This window comes from Bos mutus, chromosome 11, assembly GCF_027580195.1.
Source record: "Bos mutus isolate GX-2022 chromosome 11, NWIPB_WYAK_1.1, whole genome shotgun sequence".
In the NCBI taxonomy this organism is placed as follows: Eukaryota; Metazoa; Chordata; class Mammalia; order Artiodactyla; family Bovidae; genus Bos; species Bos mutus.
Genome location: NC_091627.1, coordinates 77,538,119 through 77,565,019, shown reverse-complemented (window position 1 = coordinate 77,565,019; position 26,901 = coordinate 77,538,119). Strand labels below are relative to the sequence as shown.

The 26,901-nt window shown below is 36.4% G+C and overlaps 1 protein-coding gene across 5 annotated transcripts in view; it reads left to right on the top strand.

The window, feature by feature from the left end:
* The window catches only part of SOCS5 (suppressor of cytokine signaling 5), a 64,946-nt gene extending 42,070 nt beyond the window's left edge, over positions 1–22,876 (top strand). For all 5 annotated transcript variants that reach the window (XM_070379629.1, XM_070379631.1, XM_070379628.1 and 2 more), the window contains exon 2: positions 19,773–22,876. In XM_070379629.1, coding sequence (XP_070235730.1) covers positions 19,785–21,395 — 1,611 coding nt within the window. In that variant the 5' untranslated portion in view covers positions 19,773–19,784 and the 3' untranslated portion in view covers positions 21,396–22,876. The remainder of the gene's footprint in view (positions 1–19,772) is intronic.
* The last annotated feature ends 4,025 nt before the right edge of the window (positions 22,877–26,901 follow it).

The window sequence follows — 26,901 nt, the reverse complement described above, 5'->3', positions numbered from 1 at the left end:
AATCAGATGGCCATATTTATACTGTAATTCACAGACCTCCGTTTGCTTTAAAAGGCAGATTCTAATCTTTGCCTCATCCAGACGTTGCCATATTGTATGTATGCTCCTTTTTTTGCACTGTCCATGTTTTCTCCCTTCACACTCTCAGAACTCGTAATCTTGGTGCCAAATATTACTTCTTCTAGTCCTCAGGATTTACAGAAATAACAGTGTGTCCTTTTCTAATAGAAATAATGCTTTGTTTTCTCACTGAGCCATTTGGCTCTTCTAGAATATGCAGAGAATCTTCAGGGAAGTCATAGTCATTCAGTACAACCAAGTACAGGAAGAGAAGCACCCTTTTTAAGCATATCATGTTTAGAGTCTTTATTTCCAGCTTTTCAAGTTGCGTTTTCTTTTTATTTCACGCCACCTACCCTGTCCTTCAGCCACCTGAACACACCTCTCCTTTGGGAGGCCAGATCCTGTCCTCTGTCTCTGCCTTAAATACCTTTCTCCACTCACTCATCAGTCAGCTGTTCATTTTTCAAAACCCAGCTCAATATCACCTTTTCTGTGAAGTCTTCCTTGACCCTCTGTGTTAGTTAGGATTAGGTACAATGGCAAGCAACAGAACCTACAAAATAACAACGGTCTAAAGAGAGGATTTATTCCTCTTCTGCAACAGTGGAATATGCAGCATAGGGCTGAAATGACAGCTCTGCTTCATGATGTCATTCGAGAAGTGATGTCTCCCTCAGGGTGGCAGAATCTCTCAGATTTAACCCTTGTCCTCACCATCCAAAATGGAGGTAGTCTATTTTATGTACTACCATGTATAAAGGAAGGGAACACAAAAAGGGACTAAGGATATTCCTGAGCTGTCTCATAAAATTTCCCTAAAGCTGCCAAATTACGTATCTGCTTACATCTCACTGGCCCCAGGGAAGATCTGGAAATAGAGTCTTTATTCTGGGTGGCTCTGTACCAGCTAATCGTATTATTATGGAAGAAAGGGAGAACATGTATGGAATACAGCTAGCAGTATGCCACAGTTGCCCAGCTAGAGATGGTTGCATTGTGCTTTGTGTTCTGGACAGCACTCAAATTAGCATTTAGGTTGTATTAGAATTCATGTATCTTCTCCACCAGATTGTGGACTTCTAAAGGCATTCAGGAAAATTATGGCAAAATTATCAGAGACAAAAGCAGGCAATGATATTTAAATATCCATGTGAACAAGGGAAGCTGTTTATATAGACACTGATTTCTTAGACCTAAGTTTTTTTTTTTCTTTTTTCGCCATTTTGTAGAGGGAAGTGGACACTGCCAATAGTAGCGGGCATGGCTTCTTTTCAGTAATGCCTCAAAATTGACCACACAGAACACAGAGTTATTTAAAATGTTGTATATAAATAAGAATCATGCTTCATTTAAGAAAATTTTACTCAAGTATATAGTTAATTTACAATGTTGTGTTCATTTCTGCTGAATAGCAAAATGACTCAGTTACACATAGATATATATACATTTTTATATATATTCTTTCCTGTTATGGTTTATCAGGATACTGAATATATTTCTCTGCTATACAGTAGAACTTTGTCCATTCCATATATAATATGCTTCTTGATGTGCCATGAGTAATAGAATTCCTATGTTTCTGACAAAGAAAATAAATAAAAATGACTAGTGTCAGGAACAACGAAAAATAAAAGGTTGTATATTCTCTGTATTATGCCATTTTAAACAATTGTAGTAAAATTTACCTAAGAGTTACCGTTTTAACCATTTTTAAGTATACTGTTCCGTGGCAGTAAGTACACACACATTGTTGGAGTCATCGCCACCCATCCCTCACCAGAACCACAGCATGTCTGAGCCTAGAAAATTCTGGATATTGACCTCTGTCCCACTAGATACAAAGTCCAAATTAGCGATTAAATTGTTTTACTAAAATTCTGATTAAATTTTCAAAGTTACATAAATACAAAGTGCATGTCCAGTGGTTTAAACAGAATCTCATAGATACCTTCCCACTGCAGCTGATTGGTCAGTTTGGCAGAATGGTGAGTCATACTTACCTGGCCAACCACAGACCAGCTGTTGATTTACTCAGTTATGTGAACCAAGACCAAAGCACCAGAATAGAATAGAGAACCCTGGCTCTGTTTTAACATTTTGTCTTTTCCCTGAAAGTCTGAATGTAAGTTTCCATCCGGCCCCTAGGTGTTTTGAGTTACAAGAGGCAGTCTCAGACTTCCTTGTCACTTAAATCTTTTAGTACAGTTAAGAGATAAAACTGACACGCCTGAAAGGATCTGAGGAGAAGAGAACAACACATTGTGGTGTTAGCTCTGAATTCTTTTAGGGGAATCAGAAATTGATATAAACATGAAAAATCGAAGTGAATAGTAAAGGACAAAATAGTGGCGGTGTTTTAGAGTAAGAAATAAGTTCGACTAAAATGGGGCACGACTATGGATGGCAGTGAGTGACAGTGAGGTACCAGAAGGTGTGTGTGACTGCTGGATGTTCCGGAAGGGAAATGAGTCTGGCAGGAACAGAAGAGAGACAAAGGTGTTGCAGAAATCTAGGAAAGTGGCAATGGAAATTTGGACGGGGTTTCTGGCAGTGAAAGTGCAGAAAAAAAGGTAAATTTGAGAGCCATTCTGGGGGGGAAATCTATTGAACTAAATAACAGTAAGTATAATTGTGTCAAGTGGAAGAAGAGCAAAATGAAAATTTTTCTGAGAAATTCCATAGAAATGTGACTGATATCCCATTTTTGGGAAAGTTCTTGAATTAACTTTAGATATAGTGTATTTGAGTTGCGAAGGAGAAGCCAAAATGAGACAGATTTTTTTTAGGCTCGTAGTGGACTGAAAAGTGGGTGGAATGTGTGGTACAAATCCAGCTGTACTCGAGGTGAGAACTGGTCCTGGAAAGTAGGATCACTGATTATAACAGTAACAGCTAGAGCACATTTTCTCCTAACTTCTACATACCCGAGAAACTCTTAAATAAGTGTTTTAAGTTTATTTATTATTAATTGGGGGATAATTGCTTTACAATATTGTGATGGTTTCTGCCTTATATCAACATGAACCAACCATAGTACACATATGTCCCCTCCCTCTTGAACCTCCCTCCCACCTCCCACCCCTTAAATAAGGTTTCCCCCCCCCCCAGTTAGCTTCATTTCAACTGATGAGACTAGTTAAATAAATCATAAATCACATCCAGGACACTGGATTTCTTCTCCCATGCTATTAAATAAGAAAGCAGAATCTATGCCTTACATAGAAGGATGAAGAATAGGGACAAGAACTTAGATTCTTTCACAAAGAAAAACATCTTAGAATAAATATTGTGGCACAATAATGTCTTGCCAAGGAGCATTGTATTCTTAAATTTTATAAGCTACTGAATTAACTAATTTGTTTGATTTATAACATTTGAAGTAATCTACTAGTATATAATAGAATGTTTCATGTTTTCCTTTAGTGGAACGTTTAGTTGAAGCTGCTATGCCAAATGTTTATAGGCTTTCTGTCTCAGAATGGCTCTTTGTGTATATAGCAAAACAGTTATAACCATATGGAGTTAAGTAGAAAAAAACCTTGGTAATAAAGTGTTTCTCTTATAATTAGAAATTGCCTTAAGATACAATATGTTACAGTAGTGATAAAGGTAATATAATTGGAGAAATAGTCTGTTAGTATAGAGATGACTGGAGTTTCACTGAAGATACTAAGGTGATAGGGTTGAATTCACATCAGAGTGCTCCTTTTTTGATTAACATTTTTATAACAATAGAATTCCCACCATTCCTACCACTGCTTTTTATCTTCTTTTTATTGCATGTTGGAAACTCATCTTCTAAGCTCAGCTGTACTAGAAGTGTTACAGTTGTATTGCATCACATAATCTATTTCTGTTGGTTATTCTATAAATAGTCTTACCATACACAAAAGAATGCATATTACTTACTATCGGTGCTCTTTGGCAAAGAGTATTTCCTGCTTCCCAGTCAGGTGTTATTTACTGCTGATCCCAAATACTGTTTGAGAATCAGGTTGGCTTTAATGGAGAGCTCTGTATTTGTTATTGTTTTCTCTACTGATTGTGTTTATCAGCCCCTTCAACCCCCATTTCTTTGTATCTTTTCTAACTCACTCTTCCCCCACCTTTTCTTTAAAAAGCTTTTAAAAATACTTCGTTTATTCTGCATTTTACACATAATATGGGTTTTATAAGATGAAATCAGATTGGTGTTTTTCAAGATCTACTTCCTTTTGAAATAGCATTTTTCCAACTAGGTAATTAATATATTACATTTGAAAGTAATATCTTGGAAAAGACAGAAAAGAAAACAGGAATACAGAAAAGAAAGAAAAAAATGATCAATTAATATAATTGAACACCTCCCAAAATAACTATAGTGGTATTTGCTATCCATAATCTTTTTATTAAAATGTTTGTATTTATGTGTTGAGGTTAGTTTACATACTAATTTTATTTTATTACCATATTTGTTAATATGTTTTTATTAAATAAAAATAAATTTTATTAAATAAATTTAAATAAATTTTAAATAAATTTATTAAATACATTTTATTACCATATTTATTTTATATAATGAACATTTCCAAAACACTAAATGCTCCAGAAACATGGTTTTGATGTCTATTATTCCAGTCAATGAAAGCACCACAATTTATTTAACTAGTCCTCTGTTAACAATACAGTTTTTCCCCAATTTTTGCTAATATTACTTAGGCTATGATGAATATCTCTTTGTATATAAACCTTTGTGTCTTTACCTAATTATTTTCTTGGAATATATTTCTAATTGTGAAGTCTTGTCAAAAAGTATACACATCTATTTTAAAGTTTTGATAACATAAAATTTCCTTCTTGAAACGCCATGCGAATTTGTGTCCTCAGGTTTGTAAGAATACAAGCTTCTCAATACCACGTTTAGATAGTACCATTAAAATGTAAAATAAGGGAAACAAACTTTGCCGAGTTGGTAAGTAAAAAATCTTATATTACACTTTGCTTTGGATGTCTAGTAAATTCTAAGAATGACCTTTTTTCATACATTTATTGGTCAAGTGTTTTATCTGATTTTGTGATTTTTTTTTCCTCTGGACATACCCTTTGCTGTTTTCTATTTGTGGTGTTGTGCTTTATCTTTTTCTTATAAATATATTAATACTTCGTCATATGTTGAAAGTTTTTTATGTAGCATACCATTTGTCCTTTAATTTTGTTTATGGCATTTTTTGACATGTAAAAGTTTAAAATATTCAACTATTAAGTATTTTGATAATTTCCTTTTGATTTCTTTCTTCAGCATTTTGTTTAAATAGACTTTCCCATCTCTTCTTTGATAGGTTAGACAGTCTCTTATGTTTATTTTTTTATTTATGGTTAGTCTGTTTTTACAGTCCATTGAAATGCTCATCCATTCCTTTTATGTTGGAAAGATTACAAAATTTAGATTCAGAATTACAGAGTTTTCTAGTTTAAGAAAATCTGTTAGCTTTATTTTTACTCCCATCTCCTTAAGAGAAAAAAATGATTTAACAATAAATCTACACTTGGACATTTAGTATGGTGATAATTGACTTATACTGAGGCAAGGGAGTGGGAGGGGTAATTTCCAAGTCTGTAGGCCTTCCATTCAGGTTTCCTGTTAGTAATAGCAGAAAAGAGGAGGAACAATGAGTTACATGTTTCTCATTGTCTGCTTAAAGGAAGCAGATCAGTGTTCTTGAGAGAGAAATCTTGGCAGTAAAGTCAGAGGAATTTTTTGTGTGTATCTTTATATGAGGAATGATGTCTTTGATACCATTTTTATAGGACGTGGAATAATAGAAGGCCATTTATTTTATAAACTCTTAATAAAAGTTAAGGGCATAATATTAAGTTTTAATTCTGATAAAATACTATATCTGCAGGAGTCAAAATAATACAAACCACATAGGTGTCTTTCTGGTTAAGTTATTTGATAAGAGGGAGAGTTTAGAAAATGTCTGTGGTTGGTTAGATATTTCTCTAACTCTTTCAGCATAATAATTGAGATTTTTAAAAATTAGATTTTGATTTGTGTGTATTTGTGATTCCAGTTAGAAATAGCAATTGTGGAATGGTTCATACACATTAGATCCAAGTGTTTAACTGGAAAGTGTGACATTTCATTGTGAAAATTAGCCAATTAATTATTTGACAAGGTCAAGAATTATCTCATATAAGTAGGTTTCCAGAATTACCTGCAAGCAATAACAAACTATTTTTACTTGCTATTTTTACTTCAGACAGTTAAAATGTGAACAGTTTAAGTAAATACTAAATCTTAATTCATTTCAGATCTGACATAATATCTAATTTTTTAATAAAGTACTGCTTTCTTTATTATCAAAGAATATTGAGAATTAACTGTACTTCAAATTGCTCCGTGTATCTTTGACACAATTTAAACTTACTTTATCTGTAAAAATAACCCTCATTTTTAAGCTGTATGTAGGGCAAGTAAATATCTCTTAAACTGTGCTGAGAAGGTTTTTGTAAGGGAAGACAGGAAGGAGAAAGTTTGTGACAAAATAGTATTGCTATTATGAGGGTTTTTGTTGTTGCTTTTCAGCTGACCCTGAACCTTTAGTGTTTAAATTGAACATTAAATCAGCACCTGACTGAAAGCTGACTAGTTACATAGAGTACAAGACCGTTAGAATAGCTCACTATGTTGGACATTAGGGGATTATACCTTAATCGCACCGTAGTATGATTAGGACTCAGAATTGCATCTGATGTGCTTGCTGCTGGTAGATCTTAAATAACATGACTCTATTTGTGGAATGCTATACTTTTAAGTTCTGATATTTTAAAAAATCACAGATCGTTGAGGTTAGTTAATGTAGTTGCTTGTAGAGAGAGGACTCCCTGGGCTGGCTGGAGACAGAGGGTTGCTTATCCTCTTTAACATCTCCCATGAAAGACTCCTTACAACCTACTTCTGGTTGTTTATTTACATTTTTAACTAGTTGAAATACTAATTTTTTTCTAAGAGTTTCTTTGTTTTTGTCTTCCTAAGGATTAAAAAGTGACCACTCAGAATTCTTCCTGGAGAAAGACTCTTTATATCCCTACAACAACCATCCGGTTACCTTATTTCTCCAGGTGATATGGTTTCAGCTGTATCTTTCTATTCCTCAGTTATAATACTGATAACTGTTGATTTGTTGCTCCTTTTGTGCTGAGATCTTAAAGTGTAGAGGAAGAGCCAGACATAGAGTCCCTTGACTTTTCTTCGCTGCTTGAAATCCTGGGATCAATCTTAAGGCAGATGTTCTAGAGGGGAGTGAGAGTGAAGGAAGATGCCTTACTTAAGCAGCTGTTTCAAGTAGTGTATGCAAATGATGATGAAGACTGAACCTGGGAGATGGCAGTGGAAAACAGCGGGGAGGCATGGACCTGACGGGGCTCTCGGGTGGACTGCAGACCACATTTTCCAGTTCACCCTTCCCTAGCGGAAGTGTAAAGGCAGTGGTAACTAGGATGTCTGTATTTCTCCCCTTGCAGTTTGAATCTCATACTTCCAAAGCATACAAAAGTTAGGGCTTTGCCTAAAGAGTGAAGAAATGACCTACTACTAAGTCATTTCAGTCGTGTCCAACTCTGTGCGACCCCACAGACGGCAGCCCACCAGGCTCCGCCATCCCTGGGATTCTCCAGGCAAGAACACTGGAGTGGGTTGCCATTTCCTTCTCCAATGCATGAAAGTGAAAAGTGAAAGGGAAGTTGCTCAGTCATGTCTGACTCTTAGTGACCCCATGGACTGCAGCCTACCAGGCTCCTCCGTCCATGGGATTTTCCAGGCAAGAGTACTGGAGTGGGTTACAGTCATGTTCATTGTTGCATCTCTTCAGTTTCCACGTGTTTGTTTTTAGCATATAGATCTTGTATCCTGCAACCCTGCTGGGTTTTCTTTTCCTTTTTTTTTAGGATTTGTTCAGTTCAGTTCAGTCTCTCAGTCATGTCCAACTCTTAGCGACCCCATGAATCACAGCACGCTGGACTTCCCTGTCCATCACCAACTCCCGGAGTTCACTCAGACTCATGTCCATCGAGTCGGTAATGCCATCCAGCCATCTCATCCTCTGTCGTCCCCTTTTCCTCCTGCCCCCAATCCCTCCAGCATCAGGGTCTTTTCCAATGAATCAACTCTTCGCATGAGGTGGCCAAAGTATTGGAGTTTCAGCCTCAGCATCAGTCCTTCCAATGAACACCCAGGACTGATCTCCTTTAGGATGGACTGATTGGATCTCCTTGCAGTCCAAGGGACTCTCAAGAGTCTTCTCCAACACCACAGTTTAAAAGCATCAATTCTTCGGCGCTCAGCCTTCTTCACAGTCCAACTCTCACATCCATACATGACCACTGGAAAAACCATAGCCTTGACTAGACGGACCTTTGTTGGCAAAGTAATATCTCTGCTTTTCAATATGCTATCTAGGTTGGTCATAACTTTCTTTCCAAGGAGTAAGCGTCTTTTAATTTCATGGCTGCAGGATTCGTTAGGTTTTTCTATGTGGAGAATCATGTCATCTGAAAATGGGCAGTTTTATTTCTTCCTGCCCAATCAATCAACATTTCTTTTTCTTGCTTTATTGTGGTGGCTTTCACTTCTCTTTTAACCCTAATCTCTTGCTCTGGCCACCAGTGATTTAGAAATCATAGTTGTTAGATTGACTTCTGCCTGGAACACTTGCCTGGGTTGGTGCTTTCCTTATGCAAAGATTTTTCATTACAGATTCAAAATCTTTTAGAGTTATGGGCTTGGTGTTTTTTATTTTTTCTTGAGTTAGTTTGAAATTTTATGTTTTTCTAAAAATCTAGCCTTTCTAAAACCCTTTTTAATTTATTGGCTTAAAATTTCTCATGTTTTACATCTGTTTGTTCCTTTTAAATGTCTTACAGTGTGTATGCATGTAGTTTCTGGCCCCAGGCTATTATGCTTTCTAAGGTTCTTTAGTCTCTTGCTCTGGTCAGCTCACTTCCTCAAAGCACTTCTCTTTAAACCTCTCTGCCCCTGCCACCCTTTTTTCATTTGCAGTTTCCAAATTGCTGTGCACTTTTGCATGTAGTATCAGTAAACGTTAAAATGAATATATATTTTTATCGTCTTTTCAGATTACTTGTTTTTAATCTTTTGATAGGGGAGGTTTTATTTCAGTTGTTAGCAAACTAAAGGTTTTTTGATTGTCCTGCTTTAAAAAAATAAAATTGTATGTAACATGGTAATACATAAAAGTGAGGTATATTACTTGGAGTTTCTAGTCTATAATTTTAGTCAGAGTGCTTCTCTTGAAATTAGTTTTCTTAAATGGTTAAAAGGTATCCTATTTGTCTTTACTTCTCCCAGTATTGCTCCCAAATATCTTTCTGAAGAATAAACTCATTTCAAGGTGTTTAAAATTTCTTTTACTTAGGCCGATTTAAGGATCTAGATAAAAAACCAGAGTTGTCCTGATTATGGGGCTTCTTCCTTTCTTTTACTCATTCATTACAAGCTGTCAAATTATTTGAAGACCATGGATTATCTTCAGGCCTATAATTTGGCATAGAAGGAAGTAGTATCCTTTAGTTTGTATTATAGTGATAATAGAAGGAAAGTGTTATTTTAAAAAATCATTTTATTTTAGTCCTTGGAATCTTTGTATTTCTTGTGACACTAAACTACTGGAGTTACAAAATGGATATCCTTCCTAGAGAAGGAATGCTCCAGATTACAATTGCTCACTTACCATTGGTAACTAAATATTCTTTGTAAATTATTAGCAGGACTGCAGTGAGCTCATTGTTAAACAGGCCCCAATCAGCAGTGAAGGCTAACCAGTGTAGTAGCTTGATCCACTAAGTTCCTCAACCTAGAGCTGTTTCCCTTGGTAGATATTTGTTTCTAGTTTACTTTTTGGTATTAAGGGAGACTTGTGTATGTGTGTTGGGGGTAGGGGGTTGGCCCTGTGCTCTAGGAAATGTTACAGGCATTTCTGAGAAGGTACTAATCACATTGGACTTCCGTGGTGGCTTAGTGGTAAATACCTGCCTGCCAATGCAGGAGACTCGGGTTCGATCCCTGGGTCGGGAAGATGCCCTGGAGAAGGAAATGACAACCCACTCCAATATCCTTACCTGGGAAATCCCATGGACAGAAGGAGCCTGGCGGGCTACAGTCCATGAGGTAGCAAAAGAGTTGGACATGACTGAGCAACTCAACAGCACCTAGTCGCACCCTGCCTTGATGCTTAGTAACAACAGTTTGCTTTTTGCTGCTACCACCAGAAGTACGTGGTACTTCTGCTGCCCTGTAGATAGTATAACAGAAGCTACCTTTTCTGAGCCCTTGTTATATATACTCAGCTATACTTACCTTTATGTCATGTTATCCTCTTAAAAACCCTTGTAAGAGAGGGGTAGTTATTTCTATTTTTAGATGGAAAGGCTGAGACAGATTTCACAGCTGGTGAGTGCTTGAATTTGCTTTTAAGGCTTTCTGAAGCGAAAGCACATGTTCTTTGTGTTCTACCACAGTCTGCCAATAATGCTGGCCAGATAAGAAACATTTCAATGAATAGTATGTTTGTTAGTATATTACATAAGATACTTTCTCCATAGAAAATGTAGCATAACTTACTAGGATTTTATGCCTCCCTAACGTGCAGTATATATATGGTAGAATTTAAATGATGGCAGTGTTAAAAACTAAAAAGAAATATTGAGTCACTAAAAAAAAATGAATGAGGACTATGTTCCTGGGCCTTGCCTAGTACTATACAGATTAGCTATGCTTAGTTTAGACTGTAGATGAGCTGTGGCTTCAACTGCTAAGGAATACTGAAATCCCTGTAATATTTCTTAGGAAATAATAGAGAATCTTGAATGATAAAACTTTCAGTCTGGTAGATTTTGTACATAGGAAAATACTGACATTTGTGGCATGACCTAGAAGAACTGAAAGAGAGAATTATTTTTAAGAAGAAAGGAAAGCTAAAGGTTCATGCTAGATAGTACTGGTAACAGCCACTGTCTTTTGAGTGTCTCCCATGAACCAAAGGCTTTATAGATATGGATTCTAATCCTCACATCCAACCCATGAGGGAGATATTATCCTCATTTTACCAAGTGGGACATTTAGGTTCAGAAATGTGAAGGACTGTACTTGTTCAGCCTCCTCCCCCACTCACCCCCTCAGCTGACTGTCTCACGCCTGTGCCCTTTTCACTATGTTGTCCTAAGCGCAGTGCAGGCAGAATCACTACAAGTACTCTGTGTTTAAGAATCTGGGGTTTTGATGGGTTGGAGCACTCTCCTGTATGACACTGGAAATTAGAATTGTGTGAGTAAAATTTAAGGAACATGCAAATTTTAGATACTTTTTTTTTTAAATCAGAAAAAGAAATAGCTCTTAAATTGTCTTTTGGGGGGTTTATTAAGGCAGTCTATAGAACACTGTGACTCTTAATTTGATTTAATGTCCATTTTTTCTTCTTTTTTAAGATGTGCTATTGTATTTACTTTAATATGCAGAAAGAAATACAAGAAATTACTAAGCTTCATCTCTTGAAATTAAGCATGTGGTTCCAAATATATATTTTTTTAATTTATTTATTTCAATTGGAGGACAATTACTTTAGAATATTGTGATGGTTTTTGCCATACATCAGCATGAATTGGCCATAGATACACATGTGTCCGTCCCGCCCCCATCCTCAACCCCCCCGCCGCCTCCTTCCCCACCCCATCCCTCTAGGTTGTCCCAGAGCACCGGCTTTGGGTGCCCTGCTTCATGCATCGACCTTGCACTGGTCATCTATTTTACATACGGTAATGTATATCCAAACATATTCTTAATTGATCTTATATTTGAAAGTAGTATTCTAGAAAAGAAGTGAAGTTTAGTCATATGTTGATAGATCCATTAGTTATAATAACATCAGAACACTTCTGAGTGGTATACAAGCCTACAGAGAGAGTCATGACTTTCATAGTAGGTAGGCATAGACTAGAGACACCAAGCATTCACAGTAGGCCTATGAATACGCCTTTTGCTCTGGGTTCTTTTGGTCAGTGTTGTTTCACACATTGCACTTAAAATGGAACAAGCTAGTGGTTTTCTTCTGAGTGCTAGCTTTGTCACATTTTAATATCAGTTCCATCCTTTAATGGAACATTTTGATAAATCACCAAATTGCATATAGAAAAAAATCTCCCAAATGTTAATATGCTATTGTCTAAATCATCTGTAATTTTCAGTTTTGAATTCATCTACTGAAGAGTTATGAGAGCCTTTTATTTTCATAGTGGCTTTTTAAATAGTGTTTATTAATTCCCATTGTGGTCGAAATGTGGCTGTATAATTTTAAAACTTTTATTGTGCAGTGTATTGTGTACAGGAAAGACTGTAAAATTGTAAGTGAAGTCTAAAAAATATTTAATAAATAAAAACCATTGTAGCCATTACCCAACCAAAGAAATAGAAAATTAATAGTGCTTTAGAAACGCCCTAAGTGCTTCTCACTAACTCTGTATCCCTTGCCACAAACGTAACCATTTACCTGCTTTTTATATTCTTACTAGATATGTATGCCTATCTCAACAACATATTTTGGACTTAAATAGATAAATTGATTCATAATGTATGTATCTTATGTATCATATCTTTCTCTAAGCATTGTCTTTGAGTTTCATAGTATAGATGCAAGTGGGTTATCACGCCTGCTTGTCTAGTAATCCATCATTGGATATACACTCATGGACTGATGAGGTTTCACTAGGATGTCCCAGTGACAGCCTCAACTGCAGTGTTTGCTAAACTGAGTTTCTTAACTCTCTTCAACCTCCCACCTGCCAAAACTGCTCTATCGACTGTGTTTTCTATCTCTGAAATAGCATTTCTTTCCACCCAAGCCAGAAACTTTTTTTGACACCTTTCTCTTCCTCTTTCACCATGTCAAGGCAATCATTAATCCTGTAGATTTGCCTTCTAATCATTTCAAATCTGTGTCTCCACTGTTACCAGCCTAGTGGGGTCCTTACCTGGACCTTTGAGGTGGTCTTTGTGCAGCATCAGTATCCTTTCCTGTTCTCTCTGTGGATTACAGCCCTGCCTCTTCTGCTTCATCTTGGCCTCATTCCCTTCACTTGCTAGTCTCTGTTAACTTCAGCCATTGTTCATTGCCATGCTCCTTCCTGCTTCACGACCTTTGCAAATGCTGCCTCCTCTGCCTGTAGAACACTGTCCTTGTATTCTACAACAGTGTTGGACACTGTTCATTCTCACTCATCCTTCCTGACAGAATTTTGAAATATCACCTCCTCAGAGAGAAGTCTTCCTTACCATCCCTGAATCTAGCTCATGACTCCCTGTTATCATTAGGACTTTGTACCACTCCCACCTGGCATGGCTATAAAATTGATGAACTGGTTATTAACGAAGACCTTTCCTTTGATTCAGTCAGTACCAGTAGTCCACAAAGTCCATTAAAGCAAGAAATCATTAAAAGGGGTGCATGCCTTAAGTATTCTACTCTCAGAACATGACTCTATGTTCATTTGTCAGGCTTTTTATTAAGGGACAAAGGCCTTTTCTTTGAGAATAGGTCCATTAGTTTAGTTGCCAGTTCCATATTGTTTATCTTTTAGAAACTATACTCATAATATTAATATATCATTTAAGATTTATAGTTTGGGTTTTTTAAGTAGCGTAAGAGTTTAGACTTTTCTGATGCATTCTGATCTTAGAATCCTTATATATTTTTGTAGTATTTTTTCTAATCTTTGAAACTGTTTTCTTGCCTATACCTGATATAGCAACAGAAGTATCTCACTTTTATTGAGTATATCAAAAGTTATTCAACTCAGTGTTCACATTCCCCCATATTTTGTTAGGTTAATTAACAGTTAAATCACCTAATTATAATAATAAGTATAAATGACATGAACAGATCTAGAACTCAGTAAAACTCAGCTGATGGGAAGAAGTCTGAGTATATTAGGTCAGAGGATTCCACATGTACATGCTCTACTATATTAATATACTGTGTATAGTATAATACTGTAACTGAATTACATGATCATTTATTACCCACAAAACAGCGGTTTTATATGGTTGAATATAATATTAAATAACAGTGTAAAAGATATGTAGGCATACAGTTGGATAATGTAGATCATGTCACAGACTATAAAGTATGTTAAAAATATTTAAAAATAATTTTCTAAAAAACCCCAGTGGTTCTCAGATTATTTTAAGGGACTAGAGCTATGACAGCCATGCATCCATGGATTTCTGGATCAGTCTTTAATATTAAACACTGTATTTTTTTTTTAAGTTATTGAAATGTCACCAAAATATCAATCAAAAATGGCATCTCCTAAACTGCATCTTGTACTTGACTTTGGCACAGAAATACTTTAGTCAGTCCTGTGTCCCAGTTTTTATACTGAAACTGAAGAGCTTTCTATTGAAAAGGTATTATGATTAGTAGTCTAGATAGATTAAACAGTAGAGGAGCGGTTTAGTTGGGTCACATGTTTCCTCTCGGCCCACTATGGCATGCCATGTAGTCTTAAAATTTGTTGAATTTAATTTATTTCTGATAAAGTATGGATTCAGTTCCACTGGAATGAACTCCTGGAAACTATTTCAATGACTTTGTTTTGTGGAAATTTTGTAATAGATACTACTTGGCATTAAGAGGGCCATTGACTACAGTCTTTACTTTGTTAATATATATAAATTTTTTAGTAATGGAATTTGACCTCTCATTTTTCATAATTCTGATTTATAGCTTATCCTGTTAATTATCACTTTTCAACAAAAGCTGTTTAACTTACTACAGTATTATAAAACCAATTTAAATTATGATTGTCCTTCAGGAAAGGAATGACTTTTTAGAAATTTGCTTTGGATAGGTTTAAAGATAACTCCGCAAGCATAGAAATGTGAAAGATTGTTAATGGATGATCTCAATCTAGAATCAATACAATCGAAATTTAACACTTTTTCATAAAAAGCCCTGTGTAACTTTATATGAAACCATAAAGTAATAGAGTTGTAATAGCTCAAACGGTTTTAGCTGTATTTCCAAAAATTTAACCAGAAAAACCAAAGAACCTCAAAACTGACATTGTAAATATTAAGAAAGTTGATATGTCTTCCTGATTCTTATATGGACTCTTCTGTGAATCACTATTGGGATTTTCTTCCCACTATTACAGCCACCCACATTGCATTCCCCACATCAAGAAAAAAATCCATTTTCTGTCCCCAGGGAGTATTGGAAGCATACTAGTCGTTTCAGTTAGGATATTTTGTCACAATGCAATCTAGCAGCAGCCTTCCACACTAGGAAGAGAGAGATCGCTAAATTTCATGCTCTAGGAAACTGAACCAGAGGTTTAGTGTTAGAAACTGCCTGCTGTCACCTGGCCTGTCATGCAGCTTGTTCATACAGCTTACAAAGAGCTGTATATGAGAACACGTGGTTTTAAGTTTGGTCGCTTTCTAAAATCAATGGTTATTTTTTTAGGTATAATTTGCTTGTCAAAGAAGTATCTTTAGATAGCTACAAAATGTATCTTATAAACATGGAGATGAGAGATTTCTGTACTTTTTGAATATTACTCGTCTAGTTTCTGCGGTGGTATGGCTTATCATCTTACATACAGTAGACCAAGGTCAACAAACTTTGTCTGTAATGAGCCAGATATAAAATACTTTCAACTTTGTAGGCTACATGTGATCTCTGTTGAATGTTCTTTCTGGGCTTTTTGTTTTTGTTTTTTTTAATCCTTTTAAAAATGTAAAAACCATTCTTAGCTTGAGTCTATACAGAAGCAGGCCACAGGCCAGATTTCCTCCCTGGGCTATAGCCTGCTGACCCCTGCTCTAGATCAGCGCTGTCCAGTAGAAATATAATTTGAACCATGTATGTAATTTAAAATTTTCTAGTGGCCACATTTAAAAAATAAAAAGAAGCAGATGAAATGAATTCTACTACAATATTTTACCAGTTATATCCAAACTTGTTATTTCAATATGTGGCACTAACCACATTTCAAGGACTCAATAACTACATGTAGCAGACAGCACAGTTCCACACCAGAGCTATTCAAAGTATGGACCATGAACCGGTGTCAGCCTACAGTTTGTTACCAGTTTTTGACAGGTTAAGTATAGAAATTAAAAACAAGCATTTAAAATATTTTATAGTAATTTAACAGTTACTTTATATCTGTTCAACTAGTAAGAAACTTGGCACTTATATTTCATGTCTTTTTTACATTTCACTTTTAAAGCAATTTTATGATATTTTACAAAAGAATCAGTCTATGAAATTAAAAAGAAACTGCTTTCACTATAGATAATTTAAGAGGACCCTTCAGTGCTTCTGCAAGCAGTTTATGCTGCTGGCTCAAAAGTGTGAGGAACCAGTTACCTCGGGTGGCAAGGGTAGAGTACGGAGCTGAAAACAGCACAGTGGGCAGCCGTGCATCAGTCTCCCATGTGTCTTTCACCCCGAGCAGCCTGGGAATGACTGTTCCTTTACCTTGAATAAAACTAGAGGTCAGAGCTGGGAGGAGTTTAAGAAATTTAGTCATAACTAAAGTTGGGATATCTTTCAGAAATAAGCACCACTTTTGAAACACAGAGACTAAGTGAAAGTAGGAATACTGAAGTTAAGACCTCGCAACCTGCCTTCCCTGTACTCAGAACACGGCAGTCAGGAGTGTATGCCCCACATAGGAGATTGGAGCCTTTCTTTCCGGGATGAACAGCCAGGAGACAAAGCTTACAGATAGTAACTTTCGAGGATCCCCTAATGAAAAACCAACTCATTGTCTCATCATCTTGTAATAAAGCCAACCAGTCAGCAAGCACCACCCCCGTGCCCCCCATCCGCCCCCTCCTCCCCACCCCCCAGCGAACAAAGCTTCTGATCTACATGTCAGTGCTGATGCATCATCAGACACTACAGAAAGCCTCTGAAGTCAAAAACAAAGACCTAAAGACTTAAGGAGAAAAAACAATATACTTAGAAGAAACAGATAAAAATATTTAAAATGTTAAAAGAAGAAAAAAGGAAAACGTTTTAAAATTTTGTATCCTTAGAGAAATGAGGTATTATATCCAGGAAGCTGGAATAGGATGCTATTAAAAAGAACATTCAGAGAACAAGAAAATTTGTCTTGAAAATTAAAACTGTGATACAAAGAACTGTAACCACACTAGAACTGTTGGATAGTGATGTCAAAGAAATCTACCAGTAGAAAATGAAAAGAAAGACAGTCTTAAAAAGGAGACATATGATAATCAGAAGATGAATCTAGTGTCTAGTGAACTTTAGACACTAGATTTTAGTGTCTAGTGTCTAATGAACTTTAAGGAGGGAGGGAGGGAAGATGATGGAGTAAAAAGAAATTGAAAGGGCCTGGCACAATGAGTGTAAAAAAGGTCCCACACTATACAAAGAAGCTGCAGTGTTTCATGAAATAAAAACAGGTCACATGCAGAAGACTGGGAACTGATATAACATTAGACTTTTCAACAGCCAAATTGAAGCCATTAGAATAGTGGAATAAGGCCCTCAAAATTCTGAGGGTGAATTATTTCCATCCTAGAATGTTGTCAACTCATATGAACACATTATCTAGAAACAGTGAGGAAAACAGCAGCAGAAACAGCTTAACAAAATTCAAAGTAACTTTCCTTGACCCCTGGGAGTGGGAATCAAGAATGGAGAGAGTGTATCAGGCAGTACTCCTTTTTGATATAAGCCTTGTAATAGTGTTTGACCTTTGAAACTGTAAATGTATGAATTAGGTAAAAATAAAAAGCAACTTTAAGAAATGAGAAGGAATCCAGGCTAAAAGGGGCTAGGATGTTGGAAGAGTACATCTACAAATTCTAGAGTCAACAAAAATGGAGCAGGAATTAGTCCTAAAAATAATAGGGCCATAAGTGAAATCTTAATATATAAAGAATAAATGATAAAAACAAAACATGTTCAAATGGTTTAAGACTCAAAAAATGCTTACAAAAGATTTTTTTTACAAGGAGGAGGAAGCAAAATGTTCTGACAGAGTTTAATAGATTTAACAGTCCCATCTAACATTTTATTAGAACATATACCACCTGTCATGCAAATTTCTATGTACTTAACAGTATGCTTTTAATAAAGAGGACTCTCACCGTACATTTTATGATTTCAGAGACATAAATTATCTATGTTGGCATTGTCACTATTCCAAGAGCACTGTTAGTTCAAGACCCTTTCTGGAGGAAACTAAAGGGAAGATACATAATTCTTCTTAAGAAAGTTCATTTCTCTTGCTCCTAGTCAGCTTCTTGAAAATGGAAGTATTTCTGACAAAGAGATTTAGTCGGTTATGGAAAGATCAGCTCTAATGACTCTTATCACTGTTAAAACAAAACTCAGTTTTCCAATACTGATTCTGAACTGTGCAAAATAGTACACAGTGAGATAGTAAATAAATATGAACAAAAAATTCAGGGGGAAAAGTGCCATAAATATTAAATGTCAGAATAGAAGAAGAAAAAGATTCTGCTGTCATATTGTGATAAAACTGGTTGAAGTTTAAGTTTAGGCTTTTCTATTTCATCTAATGTTGATTTTTAGGTTACTAAATGAGACAGCGTGCCTATAAATGTCATAGTCTTAAAATAATTTACTTGTAAAGTGCCATGAACTGCTTTAGATTTTTTTTAAAGGAGCAAGAATAAAAAACCCAAACTGCATAGTTTTTGTTTTTTAATTACTGTAGTATCATAACTTTTTTTCTATTACTCTGTTATTTTCAAGTTTTTCCAGGATTAAAAATCGAGACGCTTACCTTCTATTTAAACACGTATTATCTTTCTTTTTTCCTGTTTTCTGTTACACTCAAACTACTTCAAAATCACGGAAAAAAATTATGTCATAGGGTGAGGAGGGCAGATTAGGAATTTTTACAAGTGATTGACCTGTAAGGCTTAGATTGCTAGATGAGTGGAGTAGAGTTAGTTGGTAAGTGAAATTAGATGACTGCTTAAAGGTTTTTTTAATTAATTTTGATGTATTACACAAATGTGGTCCTGATTATCACTTTTAAGAAGTTGAATGAAAATGCATTTCAACAATGTAAAACATATTTTCCCTTTATAATACTTGAGGCAGTACCTAAATTATTCAGAGTAAGGAGACAGAAACCAATGTCATAATGGCCTAAAGTGGTAAAGAATTCACCTGCAATGCAGGAGATACAGATTTGATTCCTGGAGATCCCATGGATGGGGAAGATCCCCTGGAGAAGGAAATGGCAACCCACTCCAGTATTCTTTCCCGGGAAATCCCATGGACAGAGGAGCCTGGTGGCCTACAGTCCTTGGGGTTGCAAAGTGTCAGACACAACTTAATGATTACCAACAACAACACATGTGAAAAAGCCACCAGAGTTTAATTAAAAGGGTTTCTTTGCTTTCCTATGAGTTCTGTATTCTATTTGAAGGGAAGTAGAAAGTGAGGACTTGCTTGAATAATGGTGTCACAGTAGGGTCTCATAACCCTTATCACAGTAATGGGGTGATGTAATGTAAATTTCTGACCAAAACCACTGATGTTTCCCATGAGAAAAAGAGGGATGGGTACTGACTGCCTTTTTTGTTTTCACACACTCCTTTGATTAACTTATTTTCTTCTTTTTCTATTTTTTGTCTTTAGGTCTTATAATCAATGGATAAAGTGGGGAAAATGTGGAATAACTTCAAGTACAGGTGTCAGAATCTCTTTGGTCATGAGGGAGGAAGCCGTAGTGAAAATGTGGATATGAACTCCAACAGATGTTTGTCTGTCAAAGAGAAAAACATCAGTTTAGGAGACTCAGCTCCTCAGCAGCAAAGCAGTCCCTTAAGAGAAAACGTTGCCTTACAACTAGGGTTAAGCCCTTCAAAGAATTCTTCAAGGAGAAACCAAAACTGTGCCGCTGAAATTCCTCAGATTGTTGAAATAAGCATTGAAAAGGATAATGACTCATGTGTCACCCCAGGAACAAGACTTGCAAGAAGAGATTCCTACTCTCGACATGCTCCTTGGGGTGGGAAGAAGAAACATTCCTGTTCTACAAAGACACAGAGTTCACTGGATACGGATAAAAAGTTTGGTAGAACTCGAAGTGGACTTCAAAGGAGAGAGCGGCGGTACGGCGTCAGCTCCGTGCACGACATGGACAGTGTGTCCAGCAGGACTGTAGGAAGTCGCTCTCTGAGACAGAGGTTGCAGGATACTGTGGGCTTGTGTTTTCCCATGAGAACTTACAGCAAGCAGTCAAAACCCCTATTTTCTAATAAAAGAAAAATACATCTTTCTGAATTAATGCTTGAGAAATGCCCTTTTCCTGCTGGCTCAGATTTGGCCCAGAAATGGCATTTGATTAAGCAGCACACAGCCCCTGTGAGCCCACATTCAACATTTTTTGATACATTTGATCCATCCTTGGTTTCTACAGAAGATGAAGAAGATCGGCTTCGAGAGAGAAGGCGGCTTAGTATTGAAGAAGGGGTAGACCCCCCGCCCAACGCACAAATACATACATTCGAAGCCACTGCACAGGTTAACCCGTTATATAAACTGGGACCAAAGTTAGCTCCTGGAATGACTGAAGTAAATGGGGACAGTTCTGCAGTTCCACAAGCTAATTGTGACTCAGAAGAGGACACAACCACGCTGTGTTTGCAGTCACGGAGGCAGAAGCAACGTCAGGTGTCTGGAGACAGCCATGCCCACGTTAGCAGACAGGGAGCCTGGAAAGTCCACACGCAGATTGATTACATACACTGCCTCGTGCCGGACTTGCTCCAGATCACAGGTAATCCCTGTTACTGGGGAGTGATGGACCGCTACGAAGCAGAAGCCCTTCTGGAAGGGAAACCTGAGGGTACATTTTTGCTCAGGGACTCTGCACAAGAGGACTACCTCTTCTCTGTGAGCTTCCGTCGCTACAACAGGTCCCTGCATGCCCGAATTGAACAGTGGAATCACAACTTCAGTTTCGATGCCCATGACCCATGTGTGTTTCACTCCTCCACTGTAACAGGACTTTTGGAACATTACAAAGACCCCAGCTCTTGCATGTTTTTTGAACCATTGCTTACAATATCACTAAACAGGACTTTCCCTTTTAGCCTGCAGTACATCTGCCGTGCAGTCATCTGCAGATGCACGACGTATGATGGAATTGATGGGCTCCCTTTACCATCGATGTTACAGGATTTTTTAAAAGAGTATCATTATAAACAGAAAGTTAGAGTTCGCTGGCTAGAACGAGAACCAGTCAAAGCAAAGTAAACCCTCCTGTCCCAAAGGGCATTAACTAGATCTGCTTTTTTGTGCATCAGGCAGTGTTCCTATAGCAAGCACACATATCAGTGTTAGGTTTCTTCAGTACAGTATGCAAGCTTAGTGTTAGTATCTGTCAGGTGCGATCTGCTGTTACTTTTACTCAGTAAATGTGGTGCCTATTGAGACAACAGGGGATAGAGCTACAGGTATTCAGTAAGGCTGCAGAAACATTCTGCCGATTTAGCTGACAGTTTGGTTTTTAATGGCTGTAGTAACTGAGTGAAGCAACTCTGGGGCATTTGCTATGAAGAATTCTATTTCTTACTGAAGAACAAATTATTAATATTGAATGAGTATTTCAACAGTATGACTAATGTTTGAAATTATTTTTTCTAAGAATTTTTCTATAACCTTCCAAAAGTAGTGATGTTTATAGTTACTGTAAGTCAAGTTTGGAAGTCCAAAAACATAAAGACTGCCTTCCTTTTAGAAAAAAAACACAAATGCAATTTCTGGCCACAAGGGCATAGTGCAGTTCACGTAAGTGTGGATATAGTTTATAGTCAGCCTCCTTTTCTCTTCTGCAAAAGGTACTGTTAAGTAAACCAGGTTTTCTAAGTAGTAGTTCTTAAAATTTCAGACTTAGAAAAAGTTGGTAGTAGAATTTTATTTAAGGCCTTAGGTATTCATTTTTTAATGAGTGCTTTAACTTAAAGCGCATTGGAAATAGCTGCTGCAAGGTAGGCCTGCGTGTGATTTTTTTTTAAGTTGACACGTGCAGTAGAGTTGCTGGTTCGTTAAAGTTGGATCTTTTTCTATGCCCATGATGAGTTTGTGAACCATGAAGAAAGTGAGACGAGAAGATACCCAGACAAGTCAGAGGATACTAACTCCAGTGGTTGCTGGTCGTTGAAATTATTGTTAAACTGTAACTCATAATTTGGATGGCAGTATTTATCTCTTTGTTGTAAACTCTCATAGCTGAATTGCTTAAGTACAAGTTATAGAATTTCAGTGCACTTAATTTTTAATGGAAAATCTGAAACCTAAATTGCTGATTTAAAAGGTACTGTACAACCATTGTATCTGTAAATAACTTTACTTAGCACCTTTTTGTCACTTAGAATAGTATGCAATACTACTTGAGTGAGCTATTTTGGACGTAATACCAAGTTCTAGTGTTTGCTTCTTAGTATTGAACCGAATTTACAGTCCGTCTTAGACATTTTGCACTAAAGTAGTCAAATCTGTTCTTGTGTCTTTCTGTTAATGTGCTCTGTACCACTGGTGAGTGCTCCCTAGTTTCCTTACCTGCTGCTACAGAAAGTTACTTTACATCCCAGTGGCTGTCGCCAAGGCCACAAAAAAGAAAAGCTATATTTGTATGCAACACTAACCCTTTGACTGCTAATGTATGTTTCTGCTTGCTGTGCCTTGTTATGGCTGCTTTTTTGTGCTAATAAAGTATGTTTGGTGTTCTCCTTGTATATCTGCTGTTTTATACATTTGCAACAATTTCTCTTGTAAATGGAATGGTTTGGGTTTTTAAATAAGCATTACCTGGCAACCTCCTATAGTTAATGCAGAATTACTGAACAGTCTAATATTGACTTATTCCAAGTAAGCTAATTCTAAATTTAATTCTGTACATCTTTCCAATCATAATCACATATACTGTGGAACAGTATCTCTCTAGTTACTGAAAATTACTGTATAGTTTAGGTTATAACAGAAAATGAACAGAGAAATACTGAGTAAACCTATTGATTTCTCTGCTTTTAAGTGAAAGATTGAAACTATCAATGACATGTTATAGTAAATGAATATCTGTAGCCTCCTGCATCAGAAGCAAGTTAAATGAAGTCTTGTGAATTAATAACAGTAGCACCATTTATTGGTTTGGGGACCATTTTAATTAATAATAAATGCCCAAAATGTAGAAACTTTAACCAAAGACTTGTCCATTTTAAAGCAAAATGGGGATTGAAGGGACTTACAATTCCTGTCATTTCTAGTAGAAGTCCCTGAAGAACAAATACCAAAGTGTTTGAGAACGTCATCCAAACCTACTTTAAAGCATTATGTGCAATTAAGTTGTTATGACATAATGACATTGCATAATTGTTGGGTCCGTTTTCTTGAACTTATAATGTACCTGAAAAACAAACCTCTTGGGGAAATAAAGAGTTCATACTGATTATTGGAGAAAGACTATATATGCAAACAAGATCTTGTTTTAAAGAGGTAACTTGAAACTCCAAGAAAGCACTTGATGTTTTATATGCTTGTAGGAAATTGATGTTTTAATTGTAGTTTTACAGAAAGTATTAATGCTTTTATGTATTTCAGAACTTTGTTATGTTAAATGGAAATTGTTTTAAATGTGTAAATATTTGAGTTTATGTAAGCATGTATACACTGTGCTAAAAGTCACTTATGTTTCAGTTTGTGTGTAATATTCATATGCGACTTTTGGTTTAAATTTTTTTCTTAAAACAATTAGTGGCTTACATTTTAAAAAAAGAAAAATCACCAGCATGAAACTGCACCTAAGTCTATATTCACTGTGTCTTTTTCTGAATCCCACTGTAGTCTGTCAACTAAATTTATGTTTTCATGGGTTTTTTGAAGTGCATTTTAATACAAACTAGGAAATTCTTTAGAAGTTTAGAGATTTCATATAGAAGTAATTATAATTAACCCAAAGAAAGATTGCTCTGGTTCATATACATTCTCATTCTTAAGTTCATTATCCATTCATTCATATTCTGTATATACATACATACATATGTGTTTATGATGTTAATATTACTTGCAACATTAATATTGACATCTGATTCAAAAAATCATTTAAAGGCCTTTATATATATATATATTTATATAAAGGCTATATATATATATATATATATATATATATATACTCTATCCATGTACCATTCAGATTTGATTATCTGCACCTGAAGTTTAGACTTATAACTATAATCTTGTTTGTAGTAACTTGTAAAGAGAAAGCATTCATTAGTATTTTCTTTACTGGCTAAACACAGTAAAGATTCTTTGAAGAAACAGCTTGATTTAAATATAGTTATTAAGTGAGTGAGTGAGTGAAGTCGCTCAGTCGTGTCCGACTCTTTGCGACCCCATAGACTATAGCCTACCAGGCTCCTCCGTCCATGGGATTTTCCAGGCAAGAGTTCTGGAGTGGGTTGCCATTTCCTTCTCCAAGTTATTAAGAGTCGTAATTAAATTTATATTTCTTGTACAAAAGTTGAGCCCAAATAATCACACTTCACAAACTGATGTGTGTTCTTATGGTCCATGAGAAGATTTATATAAAATTTATAGTGGCTTGAACCATAAAAATTGATACTTGAATTCTAAGATTCATATTGACAAAATTCAAAGTTTATGAACATTTTAATTTGACGTTTTGACCTTGTTGCTGTTCATTTTCATCCTAAGTTTTCTCTTGCTCCAGATCACTAAATATTAGTTGGGTAAGTTTTATTGAGATTGGTCTTAGATCCTTTATTTTTATAACAAAGAAAGCTATAAAGTTGCTTCTTGGTAGTGGCAGAGTCTGGAGTGAGTCCGAACTCTCCTTGGAAAGATGCAGAGCCTATGTTCATCTCTGGGAGTATGTTAAGTGTTAACACGGGGCAGATCACATGCGTTCCTTCATATTCTGCACCACAGCACATACAGTGTAACCTAGATGAAATTAGATAAACATGCACACTAAGGGCTGACTTAAAGGTGAGAAATATTATTCCAAAGGAAGCAATACTGCATGGTACATGAAAACTACATATCTAGGCTCATGTTTTGTTTCATATTTTTGCAACAGCCAAATACAGAACATAGACTTTCACAATGTGGTATCTTTCTAAGGAGGTTTGGGATGGAGTTTTTGTGGGAGATGGTTGGTGGTTTGGAGCAGGGGGGCGGGGTGTTAATGAATTGTCCTTAAAAAGTAAGGATCAGTTGGAACAACTTTCCATACCCAGGAAGCTTGATTAAATATTAAGACTCATTTCAGCTATTCATTCACAAATACTCATTGAAGAGCCATGTGCATCCATCACCGTTTTAGTGATGGGCACACACTGGGTTATCAGACAAAGTTACAGGGTCACTGGGGAATGGTGACCTTGAGTGATGAGAAGGAAATCACCAATATCAAAAGTATGTCAATAAAACTAAAGATCTGAAAGCAGGAATGAGCTTTTATACTGGAAAAGAATGCTAGTAAGCCAAGTCCCGTGAGTATGGTGGGAAATGGTAGGTGATAAGGTTGTAGAGATTGACAAGGGCCTGACCGCTTAGGGCTATGGGTCCAAAGTAAGGAATCTAAATTTTATTCTGAGTCTGATGGTAATAAGGGGGTGACATGGTCTGCCTTACATTCCTTTAATAGATGGAGAACAAGCTGCAGTGGGGCCAAATTGTCATCTAGGTGAGAGATGGTGAGAGCCTAGATTGGAGTGGTTGTCATAGGGAGGAGTCTTTTGCTGGAAAAAAACAGGATTTGGTGATAGGTTGGATGTGAAGAAAGAAGAAGTCAAAGATGACTGATTTTGAGCAAAGGATGATGATGCTATGATTTTAGAATAACATTGGAGGAGCAAATTGTAGAGTATAAGTCAAATCTTGACCTTGGGTTTGTTGAATTTTGAAATTACTATTAATTATCTTAGTGGAGACATTGGGATGTATGAATTACTATTATCTCAGTGGAGACATTGGGATGTCTGAATGTAGAGTTAAGGAGGAAAAGAAAATATGGGGCATTGCTATATAAATAATACTTAAAACTACAGGACAGGATGGCAAGAGCTAGGCATTTTGCAGGGGTTAAGTATTTCTTGGGAAAAAGTGAAAGTGTTAGTTGCTCAGTCATGCCTGACTCTTTGAGACCCTATGGACTGTAGCCCACCAGGCTCATCTGTCCATGGAATTCTCAAGGCAAGAATACTGGAGTGGGTAGCCTTTCCCTTCTCCAGGGGATCTTCCCAACCCAGGGATCAAACCAGGGTCTCCTGCATTACAGGCTGATTCTTTACCATCTGAGCCACCAGGGCAGACCCACCAGGGAAGCAAGTGTTTCTTTGGGAGAAGTAATTAATGGCAGTACTTACCTTAATTTGTCAATTCAAGGTTCTGTATCATTATCTTTTGTTTTTTAAGCCATCTAATTTGAATAGAGGACTTGCGCTTCAACAATTTTTCAAATACTGGAATCATAAGCCTTGGACCCAGTTTTAAAACTTCATCCATGTCAAATTAGTTGTCATGTTTTCCATGTCAAGTTAATATGTCTTTTTTTTAGTACAAGTGTTTATATGAAAAAGCAAGTTCATTATGGAATATTTAGAAAATACTTAGATTATAAAGAATTGGTACCTCAGATGGGACTTCCTTGGCAGTTCAGTGGTTAAGACTCCATTTCCCAGTGCAGGGTGGGCACAGGTTTAATCCCTGGTTGGGAAACTAAGATCCCACATGCTGCATA